The sequence below is a fragment of the Kuraishia capsulata genome, genomic scaffold (assembly GCF_000576695.1).
Source record: "Kuraishia capsulata CBS 1993 genomic scaffold, Kuraishia_capsulata_scaffold_4, whole genome shotgun sequence".
NCBI classification, from domain to species: Eukaryota; Fungi; Ascomycota; class Pichiomycetes; order Pichiales; family Pichiaceae; genus Kuraishia; species Kuraishia capsulata.
The window spans coordinates 178,947-202,697 of record NW_019172953.1 but is presented as its reverse complement, the minus strand read 5'-3'; the positions used below and the strand labels follow the sequence as shown (position 1 = coordinate 202,697).

The following is a 23,751-nucleotide window of genomic DNA, read 5'->3' as shown; positions in this document are numbered from 1 at the left end:
TTCTATTGAAGACTGCAAGTGATCTGCCACTTAATTAATGCCAACCTGGAATCTTGAGATTACCAAGAGGACGGGGACGGAAGAGGGACAACTGAGACCGGGTTTGTCTTGTTAGACTTAGACTTCGCGAAAACGCCGTGGCTGCCTAATCGGGGAAGTGCGCACGACCCCAAATCTGAAATCAAAAATCTGCCTTATCACGTGAGTATGCACGGTTGATACACGACCCGCCTTGGGTTTGTGTCGACAGCCATTTGCAAGACGTGTCTGTTTATTCCAGAACGAGTTTTTTACACCGTACACCGCGTCCTTTTTTTATCCGCTTCAATTCTTTTATTAGTCGTTTCCAGAAATGGTACAGACGAGGTCGAGTGCAAAAAAGGTCTCTGTGGAGCCGGAGGATTCCAAGTCGGTCTCGTTCCAAGAGGAACCTGAGGTGACTGAAGACGAGCTCAAAGAGAAGCTTCAGGAGATTGCTGCAGAGGATTCAGCTTTTGAAAAGCCTGAGCTTCCATCTTCTGATGATATTGCTGGTGTCTGGTATAGGATAGAGGCTATCCTCGCGCCTGTCGTGTTTACTCTCCTATCCGTGTTCACCAGAGTGTACAGGATCGGTGTTAATAACCACGTTGTGTGGGACGAAGCCCATTTCGGCAAATTTGGTTCGTATTACTTGAGGCATGAGTTCTATCACGATGTCCATCCTCCTCTTGGAAAAATGTTGGTTGGTTTTTCAGGATACCTAGCCAACTACAATGGTTCATGGGACTTTCCATCTGGACAAGAGTACCCAGAATATGTTGATTATGTCAAAATGAGGCTCTTCAACGCAGCGTTCAGCGCGTTGTGTGTTCCCTTTGCATACTTCACAATGAAGGAGATTGGTTTCAACAGAAAGACCACCTGGCTGTTCACGCTAATGGTGCTGTTTGAAACGTCGTACTGTACTCTAGGCAAATTCATCCTTCTGGACTCGATGCTGCTTCTGTTCACGGTTACGACGGTGTTTGCCTTTGCGCGGTTCCATAATGAGAACTCAGTGCCTGGAAACGAGTTTTCTCGCAAGTGGTGGAAATGGCTATTGCTTACTGGTATCAGTATTGGATGTGTCTGTTCGGTCAAGATGGTGGGTTTGCTGGTGACAACTCTAGTTGGAATCTACACTGTTGTGGATCTCTGGAACAAGTTTGGTGACAAGAACCTCTCTTATAAAAGATATGCTTCCCACTGGGCTGCACGTTTCTTTGGCCTTATCGTTATCCCAATGGGAATCTTCTTGTTGTGTTTCAAGATCCATTTTGATCTGCTTACCGGTTCTGGCCCTGGTGACGCAAACATGTCATCTCTGTTCCAGGCCAATCTGATTGGTTCCAATGTTGGTGGTGGTCCCCGTGAGGTGATGACTTCTGGTTCTCTAGTCACTTTGAAAAACCAAGGCTTGGGAAGTGGTCTGTTGCATTCGCACGTCCAGACCTATCCTGCTGGCTCCAACCAACAACAGGTCACCACCTACTCTCACAAAGATTCCAACAACGACTGGAAATTCGAACTTGCCAGAGGTGATCCCCGTCTAAGCTTCCATGAGCCCCACCCGGTCGTGCACGGAATGTCTGTTAGACTTGTTCACCAAATGACTAGTAGAAATTTGCACACTCACGAAATTCCCGCACCAGTTCTGTCTTCGGCCTGGGAAGTGAGTGGCTACGGAAACGACACTATAGGTGACCACAAGGACAATTGGGTGGTTGATATCGTTGACCAATACGGATCAGAGGACAAATTGCGTCTGCACCCATTGACCTCGTCTTTCCGTCTTTACTCTCCAGCGATGAACTGTTACCTCGGCACTTCTGGAAACTCTCTTCCACAATGGGGTTTCCGCCAGGGTGAAATAGTTTGCCACAAGAACCCTTTCAAGCGTGACAAAAGAACCTGGTGGAATATCGAGAATCACGTCAACGAGGACTTGCCTCTTCCTCCTGATGACTTCAAGCTTCCAAAAACCCACTTCTTGAAGGACTTCGTCCAACTGAATTTGGCGATGGCTGCCACCAACAATGCTCTTGTTCCAGATCCTGAGAAGCACGACGAACTAGCCTCTTCTGCTTGGCAATGGCCAACTCTCAATGTGGGTATCAGACTCTGTGGTTGGGGTGACGAGGCAGTCAAATACTACTTGATTGGTTCTCCCGCGACCACGTGGACATCCTCAGTTACTCTAGTGATCTTTTCTCTACTGGTCTTATACCATTTGATCAGATGGCAGAGACAAATCGACGACTTTGGTGTGTTAAAGTCCCCTGAAGAGAAGACAGTTTTCGACAAGTCAAGTGACCTGAACTTGTTCGTTATGGGTGGAATATATCCAATGTTTGGCTGGGGTCTTCACTTTTTGCCATTCGTCATCATGTCGAGAGTCACTTATGTGCACCACTACCTACCCGCACTTTACTTTGCGATGATGGTGTTCTGCTACGTTGTCCAGGTTCTCACGCAACGTATCAAATACGTTGGTATCCAGAACTTGATCTACACTGTGCTTTACATTCTTGTGGTTGGCTTCTTTGTCTTTTTGAGCCCAATCGTGTTTGGAATGGACAAACCAAGCGACGACTACAAATATCTGAACCTGCTCAGCAGCTGGAGAATTATCAATCCTCAACAGTGAAGGAAACAAAATACCACTTACAAACCTCCATTTAAAGATTTAAATTTTGGAATATTAACGCTGACGCGTAATTACTTAGAATTGAAAGCAAAGAACGTACTTTAATGGTTCCGAATTGATGTCACGATAGCGCCGCACACATGATAATTCAGTTGTGAGCCCCGGCCCTCAGTCGTACCCCTGCAGCCCTCACACCTTCACAAAACCACTCTTTAACCCCGCGAAAGTCCTCCATTTTTTCGCTATAATTAAACGGAGCCATTGCCATAATCATGGACCAGCCTCTGGATGAGCCACGCTCAAGCAGCGCTGGGGAAGACTACGATAACAGAATTGTGTTGACGATACCGTCTACGCGACTTGTGTTGCGGCTGTCTGGACTGAAGTATATCGCGTTCACAGTGCTAGGAATGGCTCTTTTGTGGCCCTGGAACTGTTTTCTTTCTGCATCAGAATATTTTACCGAAAGATTCTCTTCGAAACCATTATTGGCCAACAATTACTCCTCTACAATGATGACGATCTCAACCTTAACTTCTACTCTCTTCAACTTGTATTTGTCCCAGAGGCAAAAGGATGTTGACTACGCAGCCAGAGTGAGATTGGGACAGCGACTCACGATTTTTGTCTTTCTCCTGATGGGACTGAGTTGTTTGGTGGGGACGAACTCTTCGCCCGTGATGGTGTTTGTCTTCGTTATGATCAATGTGTTTCTCAGTTCCGTGGGGACTTGTCTCTCGCAGGTTGGGTGCATGGCTCTTGTGAATGTGATGAAGCCATTGTATGCTAATGCTGTTGTGGTTGGAAGCGCAATAGCTGGAGTTTTACCCTCTATCGCACTCATTGCAAGCACGGTGTCCATCAAGGCATCTACTGAAGAAACCACTCAGGCTTCGGACCGTAATTCGGCAGTTGCAGTTTACTTCTTTACGGCATGCGCAGTCAGTGCGATTGCTTTGGTTCTGTTTTGGTTGTGTGAACGATTTGATGATTTGAAACCAGATACACCTCCTGCTTCACAAAGCTATATACCGTTGGCAAACGAAGATCCAGATTCAGTGTTCTCTGCTGATTCGGGCCCTTCGGATGACGATATCATCAAAACCGTCGAGCAACAGCAGCATAGTCATATTCACGTCCCTTTCTCTGTTTTGTGGGCAAAACTCAAACTTTTGGTGCTGACCATCTTCTTCACGTTCTCCGTAACGTTGATCTTCCCAGTTTATGCCTCCGCTATCGAATCGGTCAATCACGATTCGCACCCAGACTCGTTGTGGTTCACCAAAAGAGTATTCATACCTTTGGCTTTTCTTGTCTGGAATATCGGTGATTTGGTGGGAAGGCTCGCCTGCTCGCTTCCGATCTTCGTTCTGTCATCGCAGAAGATGATGATCATCTACTCGCTTTCGCGTCTGCTCTTTATCCCGGTGTTTTATTGCTGCAACATACAAAACAAAGGTGCCCTGTTCATCTTTGACTCAGATATAGTATACATGGTTGCTCTACTTGCATTCGGCTTCAGCAACGGGCAATTGTACTCGTCGTGCTTCATGAGTGTTAGTCAATATATGGATACTGAGGAGGAGAAAAAGGCGGCCAGCGGGTTTACGGCTGTCTTTTTGAGTTGTGGTCTGGCTTTTGGGAGTCTGGCAAGTTATTTATTTGTAGCATTGATATACTAGTAAGTATCAAATAAACTATACAGGATGCTGCAGTGAGCATCAGGGCTAATCTAGGAACCGCTCGCTCACATCTGAGCCGCACGCATGGTTTTGTGCCCTGGTGTATCATCACCCGCAAAAGTTGCCGCTGCTTATAAATAAGCACCTTAATCCATCATCTCACCACACACAACACAACACGCATGCTATGATCTCAAGACGTGGAATACAAGTAGCAAAAAAGCTAAGCATGGCTGTCCCGTGGGGATCTGGATTTCCCGCTGGGACTTTGGTGTTGAACCCGGTGTGGGGCCCAGTGCGGAGCCCAGTGCGGACGGCGTTGAGGCCGTACTCGGCTGCGGAACCATTGACAAGACAGTCGCTTTCAGAGCTGAGCAAAGAGCCTGTGGCGTCTACTGATTTGGTTGATTTCCAGCAGACGAAGGTGGAAAATCTTCAATATAGTGATCACAACGGAATGCCACTTTTTTTGGCCATAACGGAACGGGCCGTTGAGAAGCTGAATGAAATTTCAAAGGAGGATGGAGATCCAAATACGGCGTTGGAGCTGAAAGTTGAAAGTGGTGGGTGTCACGGATTCCAGTACCTTTTGTCGCTTGGAAGTACAGAGAATTTTGACCCCAAAAGCGACCAGTCTATGTTTGTGAGGGGCACGGGGAAAGTGATTGCGGACAAAACTAGTCTTGAAATTCTCAGAGATAGCAAAGTCGACTACGTTCACGAGCTGATTGGCTCTCAGTTTAAAGTGGTGGACTCTCCATATACGAGCTCGAGCTGTGGCTGTGGGGCCAGTTTCGACTTTGACTTTGAGAAGCTGGCTTCAGAAAGTGAGGAAGGGAAGTGAGATAAAGAGGGCATTAGGGTATTCATTATAGTGTAAATAGGCATGAATGTTCAATAGTCGAGCATTCAATATTATTATTCCAAATTTTTCAACCTCTGTGGTCTATTGTTTTACCACAAATGTGTCTAGCAAATCCTCGAGGATATACCACACACTCGGCCGATCTTCGTCCTCAGAAGGTGAGGGAGACGACGTCATTTCTCGTGTAAACATGATTTTTCCATTTGAGAAAATGTTGAACAGAGTGCACTTTATCTTGACAAGTTGTAGCTTCGAGAAGTCGACCGCTGTCGAGGAGTCTAGTTGTTGGAACAAAGAGTTCAAGAACGGGCCTTCCGAAGATTCGAACAGCTTAAGCTCTGAGTTTGGGAGGACAATTAAAACATTCTGCAGAGACGATTGTTGCAATCCATTCACTCCAAACGTGAACTCTATATCGCCAAAAGAACCGAGTTTTCCGATTTCGCGAAGCTTGGAAAACGTCCCATTAACACTTCGTTGTAGTAGGCCCTGGTCTGCAACAACAGGTTTCACAAACGCACCGATATCGTAGGTCAAAAATTCTATCACCGTTGAAATCAGCTTTGGCAATACTTGTATCATCAAAAGTCCTCTTTTTTCACCCGATCGCTGGAGAAAAATGCAACTTTGCTGTCCAAGACCGTGGGGAGACCTGAAAAGTAGCGATCCGAGTATATAGTCTTTCCCGTTGAATTGACACTGTCCCTCTCGCGTTTTGAGTTTCAAACTCTGTCGTATTTCGGCTGCCCCTAAAGCTTCTTCGTATGCCGAAGGCGGAAGCAACACTTTGCCTTCGAGAATGGCCTCTGTGATCTTGGTCCTGAAGCTCTCCACCGCCTTCTTCGTGTAGTAGTCCATCATCGAGGTCGCATCTCCCATAAGCTTGAAAGAAAACAGTCTGAACCGCTTGTCCAGTATGAGGTCTCGCGAAGTCATTGTTGAGGTTTGGCGTTTGGCGTGATTATTCCGCCCGCAAACCCCACCGCGTTCTCTGTTTTGAATCAGATCTAATCGCGTCTCGAAAGAAGAAGATCACGTGACCCCTTCCAATACATTTTGAGCGGTTAAATGAGCCCGAGTGCTCTGGTCACGTGATCGCCGGATGGCTGGAGTTGATCCCTCCAAACGGGATCGCTCTGGAGCCGGCTCCACTTTCCTCCAAACACAATCTGCAGTCCTTCGAAGACGACCTATGTCTTTCTGGGATAACAATAAGGACACTTTCAAGAAGGTCGGAATAGCGACAGCAAAGGGTGTTGGAAAAGGAACAGTCGCGGTAAGCAAGTACGGATACGCCGCCTCCAAGACAGCTTACAAGAACCACAACGCCAAAAAAAACGGTGTTGAAAACAAAGAAGGTGAGGATACTAAGTCAGCATCTCCTGTTGATACCAGTTCGTCATTTAGAGACCCGAAGTCGTTCCCGCAACCTCCGAGAAGAACACTTTCGGGGGCTCCCATAGTTGATCAGGGTTCTCCCCACGGAAGCATGTCGTATCAACCACCAAACTACGGCTACGGGGCCAATGGGGCCAATAGTGCTCCTCCTGGTCAGCAGTCTGTTCCGCAGCCTCAACAACCTGGTTATGGCCAGCAATATGCTCCTGCTCCTGCTCCGGCATATCAGCAGGGTTATCAGAATCAGCCAAACCAGCAGTATCAACAGTATCAGCAGCCTTCACAGCAGAATTACGGGTACCAGCAACAGCCGCAGATTCCGCCACCAGCTCAGCAACCGGCTCAGCAACAGCAAGGATATGGTCAGCCGCAGGCCGCTTATGGGTACCAACAACCAGCTCCAGTCCAACCTCAGGTTCAACCAGCGTATGGCCAACCCCAGGTTCAGCAGGGGTACGGTCAACCTCCTCAACAACCTTATCAGCAGATACAGCAACCTCAACAGCCCCAGCAGAACTACTCTCAGCCTCAAGCCCAGCCTCAACAGGGAATTTCTATGGACCAGCTGAGGCAGGCTGGTAGCTTCCTGGGCTCTCTCAGCAATTCCCAAGGCCAACAACCGGTTGCAGCTCCTGGCCAACCCCAGTCTAATACTCCAGTCGTTACATACCAGCAGATTGGTCAAGCTGCTGCTTTTATGAAGCCACACTTGAGTAATGCTATTAATTCGATGAATCAGCAGCAGGCGGATCAGCAACAACCTCCGCAGGTTCCTCAACAGATGCCTCAGCAAAATACACAGGCTCAGAGCTATGGTTATCAGCAACAGTCTCAACAGCCTCAACCGCAGCAACCTCAACAATTCCAGGGATACCCTACTGATCAGCAGCAGGTCCAGCAACCTGCCCCATTGGCTCAGGGCTATTCTTTAAATTCCCCAATTCAACAACAGGGATACTCAAGCGAATACCAGCCTGGGCCAGAGCCTGAGTCGGGTTACGCAAGACCAGCATTGAGATCGCCAGTCCCATCAACTGCGGGCTTTGCTCCTCCCCCGGTTCATCGTGAACGAGGCCATATCTCGGAACCCAGTCACGAGGCTGTTACATCTCACACGGGCAACTCTGCTAACTCTTCAGTCTCGACCCCATCTATAGTCTCACCAAGTGTGGCATCTCCATCACCGGCACAGAGATCTGATTGGCCCCCGCCAATCTCCCTTCCTTCTAGGACTGTGCCTACTCCCCCAGCCGCAGTTGCAGCCCCAACTGCTCCAGTATCGACTGCTCCACCACCGAGCGCTCCCCAAGTTTTGACCAGTCCACCCAGTTTTTCCGCTGATCCACCAAGATATTCGGAGGCTTCTCGTGCGAGTACCGAGGAAGAGCCAGAAGACTCAGGCCCAAAGGTCCCCACCAAAACCAACCTCATGGACTTTGACATCAACAAATACGGGCCTCCTCCACCAAGACCTCATATTGGAGATGCTGATCGGGCAAAACTGGCCACTTTCGAATTTAAAAACAGAAAACCGGGGTCGGCAGGTCCAAAGCCTGGCACTGTGGCAGCTGCTACTCTGAACAGAAGGCCAACAGCCAACGGACATGCTCCATCTCCACCACCTCGCGAAGGAAGTGTGGCCTCTGTAAAGTCCTCCGAAAGCAACGCTTCTCATGGTTATATGGCTGCTGCTGCTGCAATGCAGCCTCCACCAAAACCTTTCCGTGGACTAGAAGGTCTTGCAGATGAAGCTGAGCACAAGAAAGCTCCTCCGAAGCCAAAAAAGCCCACTGCATTGACAGATGAACCTCCATCAACACCCCCTTCGTACAGCCGTTCTCCAGTTCCGTTGCCTCCAAGATCGCCGATGCCAGTCCTTGCGGAGTCTGCTCCTGTCAAAGTGAAACCACCGAAACCTGCCAGTCTTAGAGATAACTCAGGGAAGAAACCACCTCCTAAGCCTTCAAAACCAAAGAATCTGACTGATGGGTCTGGTGGGTCCGGTGGCCGCGATGACCATATGAAGGAGCTTCAGCAGAGACTTGGTGGGACTCATCTGGGGTGAAGAGGAGCCAGATAGATGGAAGAGGCATCCAATATGTGTATAAGATTTCCTATTCCTACATAAGTATTTATGAAGCGAGACCTCGTGGCTCAACCTTAACATATTTCTACCGTTTATCATTGTGCTCCCCAAATTTGGCTCCTCGCATGTGATCTGAAAAAGTAATGTGCACCTCGATTCAACTCGCATCACGTGCGCAGGTTGCAGCTGCAAGCAGGCGCACATAGTTAAGCCCCCGATTATGCTTATTGTTGATTTACTTCTTGGCATACATCGGCTAATTAAATAATACGCGAGCGCATGACAGGATACACAAGAGTTGTCGCACATTTGTGGCTTCTGTGCACTCTAGCAAGTGCGTTAAAGCGTGACATTTCCACTAGGAACAATCGAACATGCGTTTCATGCCATTTTGTTTCCTCCTCCGTTAGCCCCCTACTTTTTCTTTCGCAAAAGCAAAAACCGTTCCTCGAGGCTCGGTCTGGAGACTATTTGTTTTACCCTAATGACGAGAACGATGATGAGCCAGTGGCGTGGGAGATGGATATTATTTTCATTTCCAGACCAGACTTGGAGTTTGTTGACATGACCGACTGGGGGGGGCTGCCTGCGCGAAGACAAGAGAATCAAACAGAAATTCAAAAATTTGCCCTGGATGAAGTTCTGGCCAAAGGCATGAACCAATCTGCGACTATGTCTTTCAAACTCACCCCCGAAAATAATATCACTGGACATTACCCAATACCTTCCTCTGGGTATTACTGTGCCGTTGCGACTTTGAAGGCTAGCGTTGGAGATTTTTCCATGTTTGCCGAGGTTAACTATCATAGTACCCTCGGAAACTTGGGCAGCGATGACCACAGATACATGTACATCTATGCTTTTTCAAGCTTCGTCTACTTCGTTGGTTCCATCTGGTATTTCTACTACGTTTTTCTCAGGAGAAAATACACGACAAACGATTACCTTGCTATTGGAAGCACGAAATCACAACTGAAAAATGCAGAGATTCAGCTCCGTATACTGATGTACATGCTTGGATGCTCTCTGGTTTACTTCATGTCAACCAGCCACTTGTACCACTTGAATAAGGATGGCTCCCAGATTAGCTTCAAAGGATCTCTACTAAACTTTGCTTCTACGTCATTAACGACCCTTTTTTTCTGCTGGGCGTTGTACAATCTGCTGTTGATGTCATCGGGATACCTTTTCACCTCAGGATCAAAAGATATACGAGTCGTCTGGTTCATAAGATTAGTAACCATTTCCACTCTTGTGGGTGGTTTGCTTTCAGATTATAGTTCGGCATTCTGGCGTAGGGGGAGGTGGAGGCGGCGCTGGCACAGCCGTTCTATATTTCTGAAATTACTGCATACGTGTACTTTCTTGGAGTATGTGGTCTGTTTTGTCTTTGGCTCCTATTTATCTATCAAGACATTTTCCGAATTACGTTTGCACGGAAGGAGAGCAACTGCAAACAGATTCATCGCAACAGTGTTAATCATTATCTTGCCAATTGTGCTTGACGGGTTCAGCCGCGGTGTGATATTCATCGAGCCCATAACCTCTCTGATGTACGACATCCGAAAATTCAGATCTGCCAGTCATATTTTTCGCTTAGCTGCCACGGTTGCAGTGGCTTTCTTGTGGAGGGATACATCATTGGAATCAGAAATGGTTTTGAAACAAGAATGACTTAAATGGGGAGCAAATCCTCTCAAATGAGAATAAGAAATTATAGAAACTGGGTGAATTTTAGCTCCAAAAACCAGTAGATTGCACGGGCTTGCAGATTTTTGAAACTAGGGTACAGTAACGAGCTTCAGCAGAGACTTGGTGGGACTCATCTGGGGTGAAGAGGAGCCAGATAGATGGAAGAGGCATCCAATATGTGTATAAGATTTCCTGTTCCTACATAAGTATTTATGAAGCGAGACCTCGTGGCTCATCCTTAACATATTTCTACCGTTTATCATTGTGCTCCCCAAATTTGGCTCCTCGCATGTGATCTGAAAAAGTAATGTGCACCTCGATTCAACTTGCATCACGTGCGCAGGTTGCAGCTGCAAGCAGGCGCACGTAATTAAGCCCCCGATTATGCTTATTGTTGATTTACTTCTTGGCATACATCGGCTAATCAAATAATACGCGAGCGCATGACAGGATACACAAGAGTTGTCGCGTGTTTGTGGCTTCTGTGCACTCTAGCAAGTGCTTTAAAGCGTGAAATTTCCACTAGGAACAATCGAACATGCGTTTCATGCCATTTTGTTTCCTCCTCCGTTAGCCCCCTACTTTTTCTTTCGCAAAAGCAAAAACCGTTCCTCGAGGCTCGGTCTGGAGACTATTGGTTTTACTCTAATGACGAGAACGATGATGAGCCAGTGGCGTGGGAGATGGATATTATTTTCATTTCCAGACCAGACTTGGAGATTGTTGACATGACCGACTGGGGCTCGTATTATAGTTGTTGGGACGATATGCCTGCGCGAACACAAGAGAATCAAACAGAAATTCAAAAATTTGCCCTGGATGAAGTTCTGGCCAAAGGCATGAACCAATCTGCAATTATGTCTTTCAAACTCACCCCCGAAAATAATATCACTGGACATTACCCAATACCTTCCTCTGGGTATTACTGTGCCGTTGCGACTTCGAAAGCTAGCGTTAGAGATTTTTCCATGTTTGCCGAGGTTAACTATCATGGATCCCTTGGGGAATTGGACAGCGATGACCACAGGTACATGTACATCTATGCTTTTTCAAGCTTCGTCTACTTCTTTGGTTCCATCTGGTATTTCTACTACGTCTTTCTCAGGAGAAAATACACGACAAACGATTACCTTGCTATTGGAAGCACGAAATCACAACTGAAAAATGCAGAGATTCAGCTGCGTATACTGATGTACATGCTTGGATGCTCTCTAGTCTACTTCATGTCAACGAGCCACTTATACCACTTGAATAAGAATGGCCCTGAGACCAGCTCCAAAGGATCTCTACTAGACTTTGCTTCTACGGCATTAACGACCCTTTTTTTCTGCTGGGCGTTGTACAATCTGCTGTTGATGTCATCGGGATACCTTTTCACCTCAGGATCAAAAGATAAACGAGTCGTCTGGTTCATAAGATTGGTAACCATTTCCACTCTTGTGGGTGGCTTGCTTTCAGGTTATGGTTCGGCATTCCGGCGTGGGGGGAGGTGGAGGCGGCGCTGGCACAGCCGTTCTATATTTCTGAAATTACTGCATACGTGTACTTTCTTGGAGTATGTGGTCAGTTTTGTCTTTGGCTCCTATTTATCTATCAAGACATTCTCCGAATTACGTTTGCACGGAAGAAGAGCAACTGCAAACAGATTCATCGCAACAGTGTTAATCATTATCTTGCCAATTGTACTTGACGGGTTCGGCCGCGATGTGATATACATCGAGCCCATATCCTCTCTGATGTACGACATCCTAGAATTCAGATCTGCCAGTCATATTTCTCACTTAGCTGCCACGGTTGCAGTGGCTTTCTTGTGGAGGGATACATCATTGGAATCAGAAATGGTTTTGAAACAAGAATGACTTAGAAGATGAGCAAATCCTCTCAAATGAGAATAGGAAGTCGCATGCAATCAGCGCAGACTGAACAATCATGAAAAATCCAGAGCATGAGCGCAATATATTGCACAAGACGTTGGCATAAAATTAGCAATAAGTCATTTAATGTGAAAGGAATTATATAAACTGGGTGAGTTGTGGCGCCAAGAAACAATAGATTGCGCGGACTTGCAGATATTCGAAGCTGGGGTGCAGTGACGAGCATGATGCCTATAGTAATGCCATTTTCATCTATGCACGATTATCGTAAAGACGCAGTCTAAAAATGCCTTCTTCTAAAACACCAAAGATGCCTACACAACCCCCTACATACCATAAAATGCTCTTCCTTCTTATATCTCGTTATTATCATTCGTTCTCGGCCGCCGGCCATCTCTCAAGAGCTGACTCGGCCCAACGGCCAAATAGCAGCTCTTCAATCTCGTCCCGGGGTAAGACTTTTTGCATTTTCTTCCTGGAAGTGGCTGCCAACGTCTCCATTTCATTGTAATGACTGGGTAAAAGCATCTTTTTCAAACTTTCCGTGTCTGAAAGCATGAGTCTGTTCAGAAAATGCCTGAAAAACGTGGGGAAGATTTGTTTCATTTCTGGGTCTATGAAAGAGCTGGTGATCAGACTAGACTGGAATTTCACCAAAGTATCGTACTGGTGAGTGTTCAAATTTAGCGTTGAAGTGGTATCGTCAAATGCGTGATTGAGCATCGAATTCAATTTGAGTCGGTTCTTCCTTTCTCTGTCTTCTATCACGCTAACTGTCTCCTCCACGGAAACTGTGGAAGCTTTCTTCAAAAGCAGACCAGACTCAGGTGCATCAGACGCACGTTTTGGCCTCATTTGGTTGTTTGAAATTGCCCTTAGTGTGGTATCATCGCGTTCCCGTACGGTAACCGTCCCCAGATCAAACACGTCTGAGGCAGGCGTTTTGGGATCCACGGTTTTCTGCGATCGACTGGGAACATAGTATACTTTGTTAGTGTTGCCTGTCTCGATATCCCACTTCATCTTTTTGTCGATCAGCTTTGTAAGAACGGATCTGTTGATGTGCTTCCAGGCCTTGATGAACGGGTGTTTCAACAGGGTCTTCGCATTGGGCCTTTCTTTCGGATCTTTTTGCAAACATAAAGCTACAAATGCCCGGAAATCCGAGCTGAAATCTGATCCAGGACTTGGAGGCGGCTGGTCAGCGATTTTGAAAAGAACATCAAAAGGGTGGAATTCAGAAAGTGGAGGACGGCCATATGCAAACTCCATCGCCGTAATTCCCAATGACCAGATATCCGCCTTATAATTGTAATCTTTGTGGAGAATCACTTCCGGCGGCATCCAATAGGGCGTCCCGACAAAAGTGTTTCGTCTGGACAAGTTTCCAGACAGCTGTGTAGCCACCCCAAAGTCTCCAATCTTGACTTCTCCCTGTTCGCTTAAAAGAACATTTGCTGCTTTAATATCCCGATGTATCTTCCCACTTTCGTGTAGATATACCAATGCCAAAAGCAAATCGTGACACAATAGCGAGATCACCGTCTCGTCAAAGGGACCAGCTGCAAGCAGATCAGCGCAAGAACCACCGCCCAGAAACTCCATCACTATCCAGAGTTTGTAACCCTTCAGAAAACTGCCGTAGTATCTCGTGATGTTTTCATGGTTCGAACTGGCCAAAATTGCAATCTCCTGTTGGATCTCGCGGATCTCCTCAGAAGACTCCAGATCCACTTGCTTGATGGCCACGTCCCGGTCCTCCACCAGGTCCCGCGCCTTATAAACCACACCAAAGGCACCCTTCCCCAGTTCAAAACTCAAATCAAACTGGTCCTCAGCAAACACTCGCACAGACATGATGTCTATGTCTTCCTCTGGTAAAAACGCTCTGCGTTAGCTCCACGCGTTTGCATGCCCATCATCTCTCTGCTTTGAGCGTGTATTTTGGCGTGTGTGAACCGTTATTAAACGCCAGAAGTGTTGGGGCACTTTTAGAGGTGATTCTGGTAAGAAAGGTAAAGTTGAAGTAATCTCAAATTTTGTTGAAGTAGGATCTAATCTGTCTGGATGCTTGAAATCCACTTTTCTGTCAAGTCGAAGCGATAATAGGCGAGAAACTGCTGTGTCAACCGCTCAGATCTGGGGAGCTCTTAAGCGCCCAAAGCTCATCGGATGGGGCGCTAAGCACAAATTTCAACATGCATGGTCTAAATACATCACTTTGTACCAGGTTCAGTTCCCGTATTGTTGGTCGATTTTTCAAAAATAAGCCTTATTCATATCCAGAAGAGATGCTCTGCAGGCAGTTCAACTTTTTGAGTTCGGCGATGCCTATAAGGAGAGGCACATCAGGTCTGCTTAGTCTGATACGGCGAAGGCAACTATCTACTCCCTCGGACCTCTCACAGCAAGACTACAACCGTATCCTTTTGTCTAAGAATCTGACTCAAAAGAACACAAGTACGCTCAACGAATTTATGAGATGTCTGGTGTTCAACGAGGATGGAAACCTCGTGGATGTTGCTTCAGACATCAAGAAGTCTGACCTGATAGTCAAGCACGATCTTTTACCGAGGGACCTACGAAAAATAGACAAAGGTTACGACGATATCGTTCCATCGATTCTGGTGCGGCCTCAATCAATTCTACTGAGTCTTTTGAATATCCGCGCCCTAGTCAAGGCGGATTCGGTGGTGCTGTTCAACCACAGAGCAGCAGACTCTACGGCAACACAGCTCTTCGTTTTGGATCTTGAGTCGAAACTCAAAACTCCAACTGCGGTGGCATGTCTTCCGTACGAGATCCGGGCTCTGGAGGCGATATTCATATCTGTGATGGGGAACCTTCATTCCGAAATGAAAGTTCATACCACCGTCGTTAAAGGAGTTCTCCAAGAATTGGAGGACCATATCGACAGGGCCAAGCTCAAGTACCTGCTGATCGAGTCAAAAAAATTAACCCAGTTTCACCAGAAGGCTACGTTGATTAGAAACCTTCTGGATGAACTCTTAGACGATGATGAGATTCTTTGCGACCTCTATCTCTCGGACCGCGCGGCCGGGAGGCCTCGTCAAGGAGCCGATCATCAAGAGGTGGAGTTTCTGCTTGAGTCGTATCTCAAACATTCGGACGAGATCGTCCAGACAGTTGAATCTTACATATCGGATATTAAAACGACTGAGGAAATTATCAACATCATTCTTGACTCTAACCGGAACCAATTGATGTTGCTTGGACTGCGGTATTCGGCAGGACTGCTCAGTTTCGGTTTCATGCTGTATCTCGCTGCTGTTTATGGAATGAACCTCGAGAACTTTATCGAGGAGAAGGACTTTTGGTTCTGGATTGTTACTTTGGGATCCACTGCAGCTGCTGTATTTGTTTTTGTGTTTTCCATTAAAAAGTTGAACAGATTACAGAAGATTACTATGGTTGGAGATGGTGTTAGGTCTCCAATGACGACAAATTTTAGGAAATAGATTCGGCCACACTTTGAATGTTTCAAAAAAAATTATAATTTTATAAAGCTTCCAAATGCTACGCAATTTTGGGATATTTTTGGGTTTTTATTCAGCCTGGTTATTTCGAATGGCATGCATATCGCTGCTTAGTCGCTCCAACATCGTCCGGCTTTCGATGATAATTTTACATAGTTTATACATGGCTTTAACATGAGATCGTGGTCTTGTATTCTTGAGAGCTTGAGGAAAAATTCGTGAAAATTAGTTTGTTTATCTGAAGGTGTATTTTTCAAATCAGCTCGTCTTCTATAGCATACCTCGTCTAAGCTCGTCTAAGCTCGCTTTCTTTAACTCGGCTGAATATTTCAACGCTTCTCAGTTTTTCTCTTCTCGTTCGTGATTTCATGTTCTCACTTCTTTGCCTTTTTGTTAGGAGTATCTCCTTCCTTTGGTCTCGTAGAACCATTCACCAGTGACGCCAGTCCACTGCTCATTCTGTCATCGCCATACAGACTAGCAGCAGTTCTTGCTGGATTCTTGGGTATAGACGAATCTGAACTAGGAGCTACCGGTAGGCCGGAAGGTCCCTCGCGTGGCCGTCTCCAGGGCTGGCCTGGTCGATCAGGGAAGTTGGGCAACGCAGGCACTTTCCCGAATTCCTTCTCAGAAGGGTAACTTTGCGGTTTGGGAGGACGAGGAAATTTCGGATATCTTGAGTCTGTTCTGTGGGGTCCACTGTGAGGTATATTGTGTTGAGGTCCTGTAGGGTATGGTCCTGTAGGCCCAGGTGGACGCCGCACGATGTCAAACCCATTGGAGCTCGAATGCTCGTCAAACCGAGGTCTTGGGCCGTTGGGAAAACTGTTCACGTGCATTTTGTTGGAGCTAGAATTGTGCGGACGAAATGACTGGTGGTGAGGTCCTGGTCCTGGTCCTGGAGAACGTGGCGGGTGTTGATAGTGGTGCTGCTGCTGATTCTGCTGCTGATTCTGTGATTCTTCTTTATACTTCTTCAAATCCGACTCGTGACTATCCTCAGCAGTAGGAAGTTCAGAAGGAGGACACGCCAATGGTTCATACTCAAAATAAGGATGGTCCTTAGCACGCTCGGCAGTGAGCCTTTTCAAGGGATCTAACGTTAAGAGGCCAGAAAGAAGGTCCATGCCCTGTTTTCCCAAATGCGCAAATTGTGTTTCCAGATTCCGCGATTGGGGCAAATTTCCATATGTCTTGCTGCCAGGTAAATTAGAATAGCCAGGAAGTGTCTTATCGTTTGCTGGACCAACCAACTGGAAAATGAGATTGCCCTGGTGAACATCAGACTCACCCTCCATGATGGGCTTCCCAGTGAACATCTCGCCAAAAACACATCCAACACTCCACATATCGATAGCGGTGGTGTATTTCTTATCTCCGAGAATAAGCTCAGGAGCACGGTACCACCTCGTGGAGACCAGTCCCGTGTACTCATGTTCACCAGCTCCGGGACGAGTCCTAGTTGGAGACGGTCCATAGTATACTCGGGCCAGGCCGAAATCCGCAATTTTCAGCGTTCCAGAAGTGTCGATAAGAATGTTTGCGGCCTTGATGTCTCTGTGTAAATACCGTTTCCTGTGGATGTAATCTATTCCCTCAAATAGCTGAAGTAGAATGCATTTGACATGACTGGGTCTCACGCGAATACGTGGGTTGTTCAAAAGCCCCGTCAAATCTGTTGATGCATATGGAGTGATCGTGTAGAAACTTCCTGGAATCTTCTTGGAGACGTCACCATCTTCGTGAACCATGGAAAGAAGTTGAAGCACATTACCGTGTGCCAGATTTTTCATGATGGTCACCTCTCTAAAGGCCGTTATGGGAAAGCCGTCTTTTGTATCATGAACAATCAGCTTCTTCATAGCAACTAGCTGGCCCGATCTTTTCTGTCTGGCTTTTGAAACAACACTTATCGGTTAGTCAAACAAGAACAACGAAACCCGTTGACGTGGTGCTGACCACAGGTACTTACCCAAACGTGCCCTGGCCTAGTTGATCCAAAAACTCATAATCCGCCAACGTGTCCATACCATGGAACACTTCTGTGCTCGATACCTGTGTCGGCGTATGTGCCGGGGTGCTCATGGCCATTCCGTTGGTGATATTAATAGTTGATGGTCGGTTCAAGGCAGTGTGAAGTGAAATATCTACGGGTCGTGGCATGAGTGTTTTTTGTTCTGGTAAATACACAACCCGCCTGCACCGCCTTGCAGCAAGGGTCATGTGGCGCTAAGCTATGGAACTCCATGGAACTATTTGAGCCGTTAAACCCACCTGACGAGTGCATTAAATTGCTTTCTAAGTGTCATTTATCGCAAATTTTCCACCGGATTTAGTCAGCTGGGTCAGAACTTTGGCATGTGGTAGGCCGGAAAGCATGTGGAGGCTCAGCGCATGTGATGGTTTTGGGCGCTTGTTTCCCGCCAGAAACGCATCGGGGCCACTCGAGCGACATCTTTCTAGAAGCCTGCAGAAGAACACCAACCCCGGCGAGGTATAGAATCCACTTTCATATCGCATTATTTTTTTCACAAATTTTCCGGAAGTACAGCATTTTCAAACAGCTGATTTCTTGCTTTCGGCATTTGCACGTATATAATTCGGCGTTGCCCCCCAAAGGTCTATCTGCGTTCTCTCCCAAAAGCAAGTGAGTCTACTGCACTTCTGTTCCCCTGATTTGACAGAACCCAAAAAGTGCCTAACCCCTTTTTGACTTCACTCATATTCATCCGTTAGCGCTGATCTTCCAACTAGATTTCGAAACAAACGAATACAGTGATGCTGAGCTGATGCGTTCGCAGGGCAAGCTCTTCGAATACATATGCCAGCGGCTTGCGGTTGACGCAGAAATCGCCGATGAAATAAACGAGCCGTACATATGTGACGACACCGAAGCTATGCTGTTGGAAACCTTCGTTGATAAGGTAGCAATCTGGCTGGATTTATATTCGCCCATCCCGCTCTTTAGCGACCTGGTTGCCCGAGTGTCTGTCATAGAGTCGTCTGGTATTCTGCGGAATTGCATATTTGCTTGCAGCGCACTGTACTTACACGGTTCTGATCCAGAGGCATACGATGCTGGTTTTTGCCTCAAATATCATAACGCTGCGTTGCAGCAGCTCCGGATCAACCTTGCCTCGTCCGAGCGCGAGAACCCGAAGCTACTGCTATGCTCGTTGATATTAGTGGTTGAGGGACTTTTCTTTGGCGAAAGCCAGACCTTCATGCACCACATCATTGGATCATGGGCCCTTTTACTTGAGATCTTGGACTCAAATGCTGTTTCCGGGAAAAAATATGGCTACCTGTTTACTCAGGCATGTTTTTACACGCTTACGGGAGTGGACTTTGCGTTCATGACCCGGTTTGGAGTCATGCCTGTGATGGACTTGCAAACCTCTGAGTTCGGCTGTTTTTCATCTGCCAACGGCTTAGAGGCACGCAGACTTCATGATGAGTGTCAGATGCTCACCAGCGATCACCGTGTTGATTTTGCGATTGCTGATGAAAGTTTCCTGGCTAGTCGTGATAAGACATGGTGGCTCCAGGAAAGCCTTTTTGTTCTTTGGGAATCCTTCAGATTGAGACATATTCCCTACGTCGAGTCTGAGGAAGATGTCATCGGTGGCTTTCTGGCGCAAAAATGGCTCAACTTGTGGCAGAAAATCGAAGATTTCGAGGCCATGATCCCAGCCAAGTTTGCCCCATTGGTGTACAATTCCCCGGCTTCGTCCCCTTCCAGCGGCGAAGCCCTTGTGGAGGGTGATGCTTCTTCATCTTCCAATAAACCCATGCGCATGGAGATATACTTCCTGATCGAACAAGCAGCCGTTATCTACATGAACATGAGGTATGCAAAAATTCTTCTTCTGGAATCCATCAACAGAACCGGACTCATTCCTACCGGTCACAAAAAATTCAAAACAGTAAGACGCACAAAGCGTGGAACACGAAGACTGTATGCTGGTCCTGTTTTGAGACCTGATGATGAATTACTGGATCATTCAGAAAGAAGGCAATTTCAGGTCCAGTACGCAAAAGAGATCCTCGGCATTGCCGAGTCTTATGGTTCTGACTCGCTTGTTAGTGTTCTTTGTGTTGGTTTTGTTCGCCATGCTTCACGGTTATTGAATCGGCATTCGAAAAGGAGAGAAAGTTGAATGATAGGAGTTGCCAGTAAGCTTTGGCTCTCAAATCATCTTCCAATCGTCTTTTCAAGAACTAACAAGTAGCATTCTTGCTTCCTTTTTGCATGATTAATGCATTCCCACTGTGTTCTTATTGCATCCTCGGGTTCGCGTTCCGTGGAGCGCACCCTTCTTCTTCATTGTTGTACCATACCAGAGACGTGTTCAATATCAACTTTTTTGGCAACAGCTGTCTAATTTCTTCCTCCTTTCCTTTTTTCCCAGCTGGATGTATCTCTAAACTGTATAAGTCATAAATAAAACCTGTGATATCGTTAGATGTAGTAGGAAAATCGTAAGGGCTTTCATAGCACTGCAGCTTTCTCAAGAGCAGAAATGGTAATCTCAGCAAACTCTTTGCTTTCAGATACACAAAAAGAGTGGGTTATTCCACCTTTTGCCCCCAATTCCGTGTCGACGTTTTCTGAGTAAAGCTCCATCAGCAATCCGCGAGTCTCGTCCGCTACCCAATGATCTGCGGCTGCAAAGTAGGCCCATTTCTCAAATTTGCATCCAAAAAAGCGCTCATTAACACTCTGGTCTGCCCCAATCACTCTCATCTCCTCTGATGCTAGCGAAAGGGCCTGTTCAACAATGGAAGGAGAGGTCACCAGTTTGCAGGTGGCAGCCAAAGATCCACTACTAGCAGCTCCAAGCTTCAACCCCACCAAGTATTCCAATACCGAGCTCGGTAAACACGAGATTAAAAAACTCAGATGCCCGACCAGTTTCGGAAGACGCGAAATCCGCTCAGAAAGCCCCTTGAGTATCCTGCCATTGGAACTCTTCGCGATATCCGTGATAGTTGGGGTGATGAGACCAGCAAACGCCACTTCGTAACTCGAATTCAAGTCTGAATCATCCAAAACACCCAGAATTACCCTTTGGAGTATCCATGATCCGACGGAATGACCCATCACCAGCAATTGACGCTTAGAACCAGAACCATCGAAGGCCTCCTTCCGTAACACTTCCAACTTATGTGATATCTGCTTCGAAAGTGGGTATAGTTCCTTCGGCCCTTCCCCATGAGTGGTACTAAAGCCAGCATGAGATACACACAATATCTCGAGTTGTGGAAACGCCGCTTGCACCAACTGAAGATAATCGATGTAGTACTCGACCAAGCCTGGGTTGCCTGGAAGGAAGAGCAATAGTGGCGATTCCGAATCGGCACCGGCAGACTCCAAAGGTTCCAATCGAAAATATGAAGTTGGATATTCGCTCTTGTACGTTTCAACTTTCACCATTTTTTTTCTTGGAGTGAAAAAGTAGGGATAACATACCGTAATAAGACTTGTGAGGTGTCAAGAAAGCTGAGCTGAAGAGATGCTCTTCGAAAAAAGGCGTGCGGCTCAGAATTTTTGTCAAAAGGTCAGAAATGCTTCGGGGTATTGTCGGTATAATTGGAATTTTGTGAGGGTTATTTCCGAAATTTGCAGATATATGAAAGGTTTCAAGTAATGGTATTGGTTCTTAGCTGATATTAGCGGTTTTAACTATCCAGAAAATCAATACATGTAGACAATGCCACCGTATGACCGCCAGACTCACGCAACTGGGTAGCATATACCACGTTCCAACGCCCCGGAAATTCCACATCAAAAACATTTTTATTCGTGTAGATGAACTGTCTTTTCTCCGCAGGAGTCCAGGTCATGTATTCTTCGTACTTGTCAACCTCCGGGCCAACATTAGCAGCAACCAATGTTCCCTTCCCCACCATTCCCAACGATTCGGCCACGCGAATGACAGAAACATAAGGTCCAGCAGAGTTGTTGAGGTATAAGAAATCCACCGGAAGTATCAGATCGCCGAGGCCGGCCAGTACTTTCGAGGTCGGACCCTGAATGACGTGAACATAGCGATCTAGAGCGCTGAGCTCAATGATGTAACGGCCAATTTTGGCATGAGACTCATCTTCCAGAAGCAAATAATAGTCGATATCAATGAAAGGATCCAACTTCAACGCCTTATCGATAAGATAAACTGCGGAATAGCCGAGGTCGCTTCCTATTTCGATACAACACCTAGATTTTTGGTCGAGGAACTCTTTGGAAATCCTAGAGCATCTCGAGACTTCGGATTTTGGGCCATAGAACTCTTCAATTGCTTCCAAAATTTTGGGACGATTGCTTTTCAAACTTTCCTCTCGAGTCTGCAGGTAGGCAAGCAGGTCTTGATGAGGCTGTGGGGTAAGGTTAGTGTCAAGCGATTTTAGTAGTAGAAGAGTCATTGAGGCATACACTTGGTGAAGACATGCTGATGAATCACCAAAAGTTTCAAATTTTTGGTCTGGAAAGAAAAGAAGAGGAAGCGGAAAAGAAGATTGGCTGGGCTTGAAAGTTATTGATCATGCCATCTATGTGGGGAGATGATGACTTCGGGCCGGATCTGAGAATCTTGGTGTAATTTCGCTCAATTGAGAGGATTTTGAATGTTTAAAAATTGAAATGTATTCAGGTAATATCAGTCTGTGGAATGGGACCTTTTATGGAGCTTTTAATACGAAGTGTGAGCTAAAGTACTACTTGAAAGATTTCGCGCAGTATGGCTGATATAGCCGATAACAGCCATCGGGTGACCCATCAGAGAAGACACAGATTGAGGCTGTTGGAACAGACCTTTCCATGAAATCCAGCGGAAACGAGAAACTATGTTTATTGGTAAACATTATTCAGGCCTGGCCCTTGGTTTTACAAAAGTTGAGGCTTCGAGGCCAATTTATCGTGAGCTAATTTTTCAGTCTGGTGAGGGCTTAATAAACGAGACGATCTGTGCCCTTACGGAAATGACAGATATTTTGTACCCTTGTTGAAATGGCAGAGCATCGCTCTTTCTCTGATGTGAGGTTCTTTCAAGGTATATATATCAGAGCATTCCTCTCTGCTAACACAACAATGACAGATCTCACAGCCAAAGAAAGACTTGCGAAACTGAAGGAGTTGAAGTCGTTAAAAAGACAGTCGGCTGATTCGAACCGAAAAGAATTGCTCCGAGAGCACCAGCAGAAAAAGGTGGATGCCAAGGTGCGGCTGCGGCTGGAGGAAAAGCAGAAGCAGGCTGAGGAGGAGCTCGTGCGACTGGAATCAGAAGACAGAGGTGAAGATCATGACAGGCGTAAGGCTTGGGATTGGTCGATAGAGGATGTCGAGCGGTGGGACGCGAAACAGAAGCGCGACAAACATCGGAAATCGCAGGCAGGGTTTCAAAACTATGTTCAAATGGCTGAGCGAGCCTACGAGAAGGATCTAGAAGACAAGCCAGTCTCAATAAAGTCTCACAACGACCAGATGGAGCAGCTTGCTGAGCGTTTGGAGCAGGGGCAGGACTACGACAAGGCGATACAGGAATTAGTTGCGCGCTATAGGCCGTCCAAGGACACTGTGGAGGGCTTGGTGGCCAATCTTGCTGCAGCAAATGAGAGGCGTATGAAGAGAAACAGGCCTGTGGGAGAGAATGATAGCGGATTCATCAACGATAAGAACAGGCAGTTCAACGATAAGTTGAGTCGGCACTATGATAAGTACACGCGGGATATCCAGGAAGCATTGGAGCGTGGGAGTGCTCTATAAAAGGAGTTTAATACCTAAATTATATCACATTATCAGGAAAAAACTGGACTCGAATTTTCAATAGAGACATATCTCTTGACTAAGAATCCTGTATTTGAGGGTTACCCGGCAACACCATTTTTCTGTGTGTGCACGACTTTATGCTCGACAGTCTTTCACTTTTACCTTCACTCTTGCCAACCATACCTCTTTCCTTCTACAAAACAAAGCCGCCACTTTGTCATCAA

At 46.5% G+C, this 23,751-nt stretch overlaps 14 protein-coding genes across 14 annotated transcripts; 9 read left to right on the top strand and 5 right to left on the bottom strand.

Moving 5' to 3' along the window:
• Positions 1-352: 352 nt before the first annotated feature.
• On the top strand, positions 353-2,668 carry KUCA_T00003220001 (uncharacterized protein; the record flags this gene model as incomplete). Its single annotated transcript, XM_022601613.1, has 1 exon — positions 353-2,668. The coding sequence occupies one exon, from the start codon at positions 353-355 to the stop codon at positions 2,666-2,668; it is 2,316 nt and encodes a 771-aa protein (XP_022459238.1).
• A 272-nt stretch (positions 2,669-2,940) lies between these two features.
• Positions 2,941-4,350, top strand: KUCA_T00003219001 (uncharacterized protein; the record flags this gene model as incomplete). Its single annotated transcript, XM_022601612.1, has 1 exon — positions 2,941-4,350. The coding sequence occupies one exon, from the start codon at positions 2,941-2,943 to the stop codon at positions 4,348-4,350; it is 1,410 nt and encodes a 469-aa protein (XP_022459237.1).
• Positions 4,351-4,537: 187 nt separating this feature from the next.
• KUCA_T00003218001 (uncharacterized protein) lies at positions 4,538-5,194 on the top strand (the record flags this gene model as incomplete). Its single annotated transcript, XM_022601611.1, has 1 exon — positions 4,538-5,194. One exon carries the CDS (start codon positions 4,538-4,540, stop codon positions 5,192-5,194), a length of 657 nt encoding a protein of 218 aa, XP_022459236.1.
• Positions 5,195-5,296: 102 nt separating this feature from the next.
• On the bottom strand, positions 5,297-6,151 carry KUCA_T00003217001 (uncharacterized protein; the record flags this gene model as incomplete). Its single annotated transcript, XM_022601610.1, has 1 exon — positions 5,297-6,151. One exon carries the CDS (start codon positions 6,149-6,151, stop codon positions 5,297-5,299), a length of 855 nt encoding a protein of 284 aa, XP_022459235.1.
• Positions 6,152-6,407: 256 nt separating this feature from the next.
• On the top strand, positions 6,408-8,678 carry KUCA_T00003216001 (uncharacterized protein; the record flags this gene model as incomplete). Its single annotated transcript, XM_022601609.1, has 1 exon — positions 6,408-8,678. One exon carries the CDS (start codon positions 6,408-6,410, stop codon positions 8,676-8,678), a length of 2,271 nt encoding a protein of 756 aa, XP_022459234.1.
• Positions 8,679-8,978: 300 nt separating this feature from the next.
• On the top strand, positions 8,979-10,373 carry KUCA_T00003215001 (uncharacterized protein; the record flags this gene model as incomplete). The annotated part of the gene is made up of 1 exon (XM_022601607.1): positions 8,979-10,373. The coding sequence occupies one exon, from the start codon at positions 8,979-8,981 to the stop codon at positions 10,371-10,373; it is 1,395 nt and encodes a 464-aa protein (XP_022459233.1).
• Positions 10,374-10,834: 461 nt separating this feature from the next.
• On the top strand, positions 10,835-12,250 carry KUCA_T00003214001 (uncharacterized protein; the record flags this gene model as incomplete). Its single annotated transcript, XM_022601606.1, has 1 exon — positions 10,835-12,250. The coding sequence occupies one exon, from the start codon at positions 10,835-10,837 to the stop codon at positions 12,248-12,250; it is 1,416 nt and encodes a 471-aa protein (XP_022459232.1).
• A 384-nt stretch (positions 12,251-12,634) lies between these two features.
• On the bottom strand, positions 12,635-14,122 carry KUCA_T00003213001 (uncharacterized protein; the record flags this gene model as incomplete). Its single annotated transcript, XM_022601605.1, has 1 exon — positions 12,635-14,122. One exon carries the CDS (start codon positions 14,120-14,122, stop codon positions 12,635-12,637), a length of 1,488 nt encoding a protein of 495 aa, XP_022459231.1.
• A 341-nt stretch (positions 14,123-14,463) lies between these two features.
• Positions 14,464-15,744, top strand: KUCA_T00003212001 (uncharacterized protein; the record flags this gene model as incomplete). Its single annotated transcript, XM_022601604.1, has 1 exon — positions 14,464-15,744. The coding sequence occupies one exon, from the start codon at positions 14,464-14,466 to the stop codon at positions 15,742-15,744; it is 1,281 nt and encodes a 426-aa protein (XP_022459230.1).
• A 392-nt stretch (positions 15,745-16,136) lies between these two features.
• Positions 16,137-17,624, bottom strand: KUCA_T00003211001 (uncharacterized protein; the record flags this gene model as incomplete). Its single annotated transcript, XM_022601603.1, has 1 exon — positions 16,137-17,624. The coding sequence occupies one exon, from the start codon at positions 17,622-17,624 to the stop codon at positions 16,137-16,139; it is 1,488 nt and encodes a 495-aa protein (XP_022459229.1).
• Positions 17,625-18,551: 927 nt separating this feature from the next.
• On the top strand, positions 18,552-19,922 carry KUCA_T00003210001 (uncharacterized protein; the record flags this gene model as incomplete). Its single annotated transcript, XM_022601602.1, has 1 exon — positions 18,552-19,922. The coding sequence occupies one exon, from the start codon at positions 18,552-18,554 to the stop codon at positions 19,920-19,922; it is 1,371 nt and encodes a 456-aa protein (XP_022459228.1).
• A 332-nt stretch (positions 19,923-20,254) lies between these two features.
• Positions 20,255-21,199, bottom strand: KUCA_T00003209001 (uncharacterized protein; the record flags this gene model as incomplete). Its single annotated transcript, XM_022601601.1, has 1 exon — positions 20,255-21,199. One exon carries the CDS (start codon positions 21,197-21,199, stop codon positions 20,255-20,257), a length of 945 nt encoding a protein of 314 aa, XP_022459227.1.
• A 245-nt stretch (positions 21,200-21,444) lies between these two features.
• Positions 21,445-22,185, bottom strand: KUCA_T00003208001 (uncharacterized protein; the record flags this gene model as incomplete). Its single annotated transcript, XM_022601600.1, has 1 exon — positions 21,445-22,185. One exon carries the CDS (start codon positions 22,183-22,185, stop codon positions 21,445-21,447), a length of 741 nt encoding a protein of 246 aa, XP_022459226.1.
• A 583-nt stretch (positions 22,186-22,768) lies between these two features.
• KUCA_T00003207001 (uncharacterized protein) lies at positions 22,769-23,524 on the top strand (the record flags this gene model as incomplete). Its single annotated transcript, XM_022601599.1, has 1 exon — positions 22,769-23,524. One exon carries the CDS (start codon positions 22,769-22,771, stop codon positions 23,522-23,524), a length of 756 nt encoding a protein of 251 aa, XP_022459225.1.
• Positions 23,525-23,751: the final 227 nt, after the last annotated feature.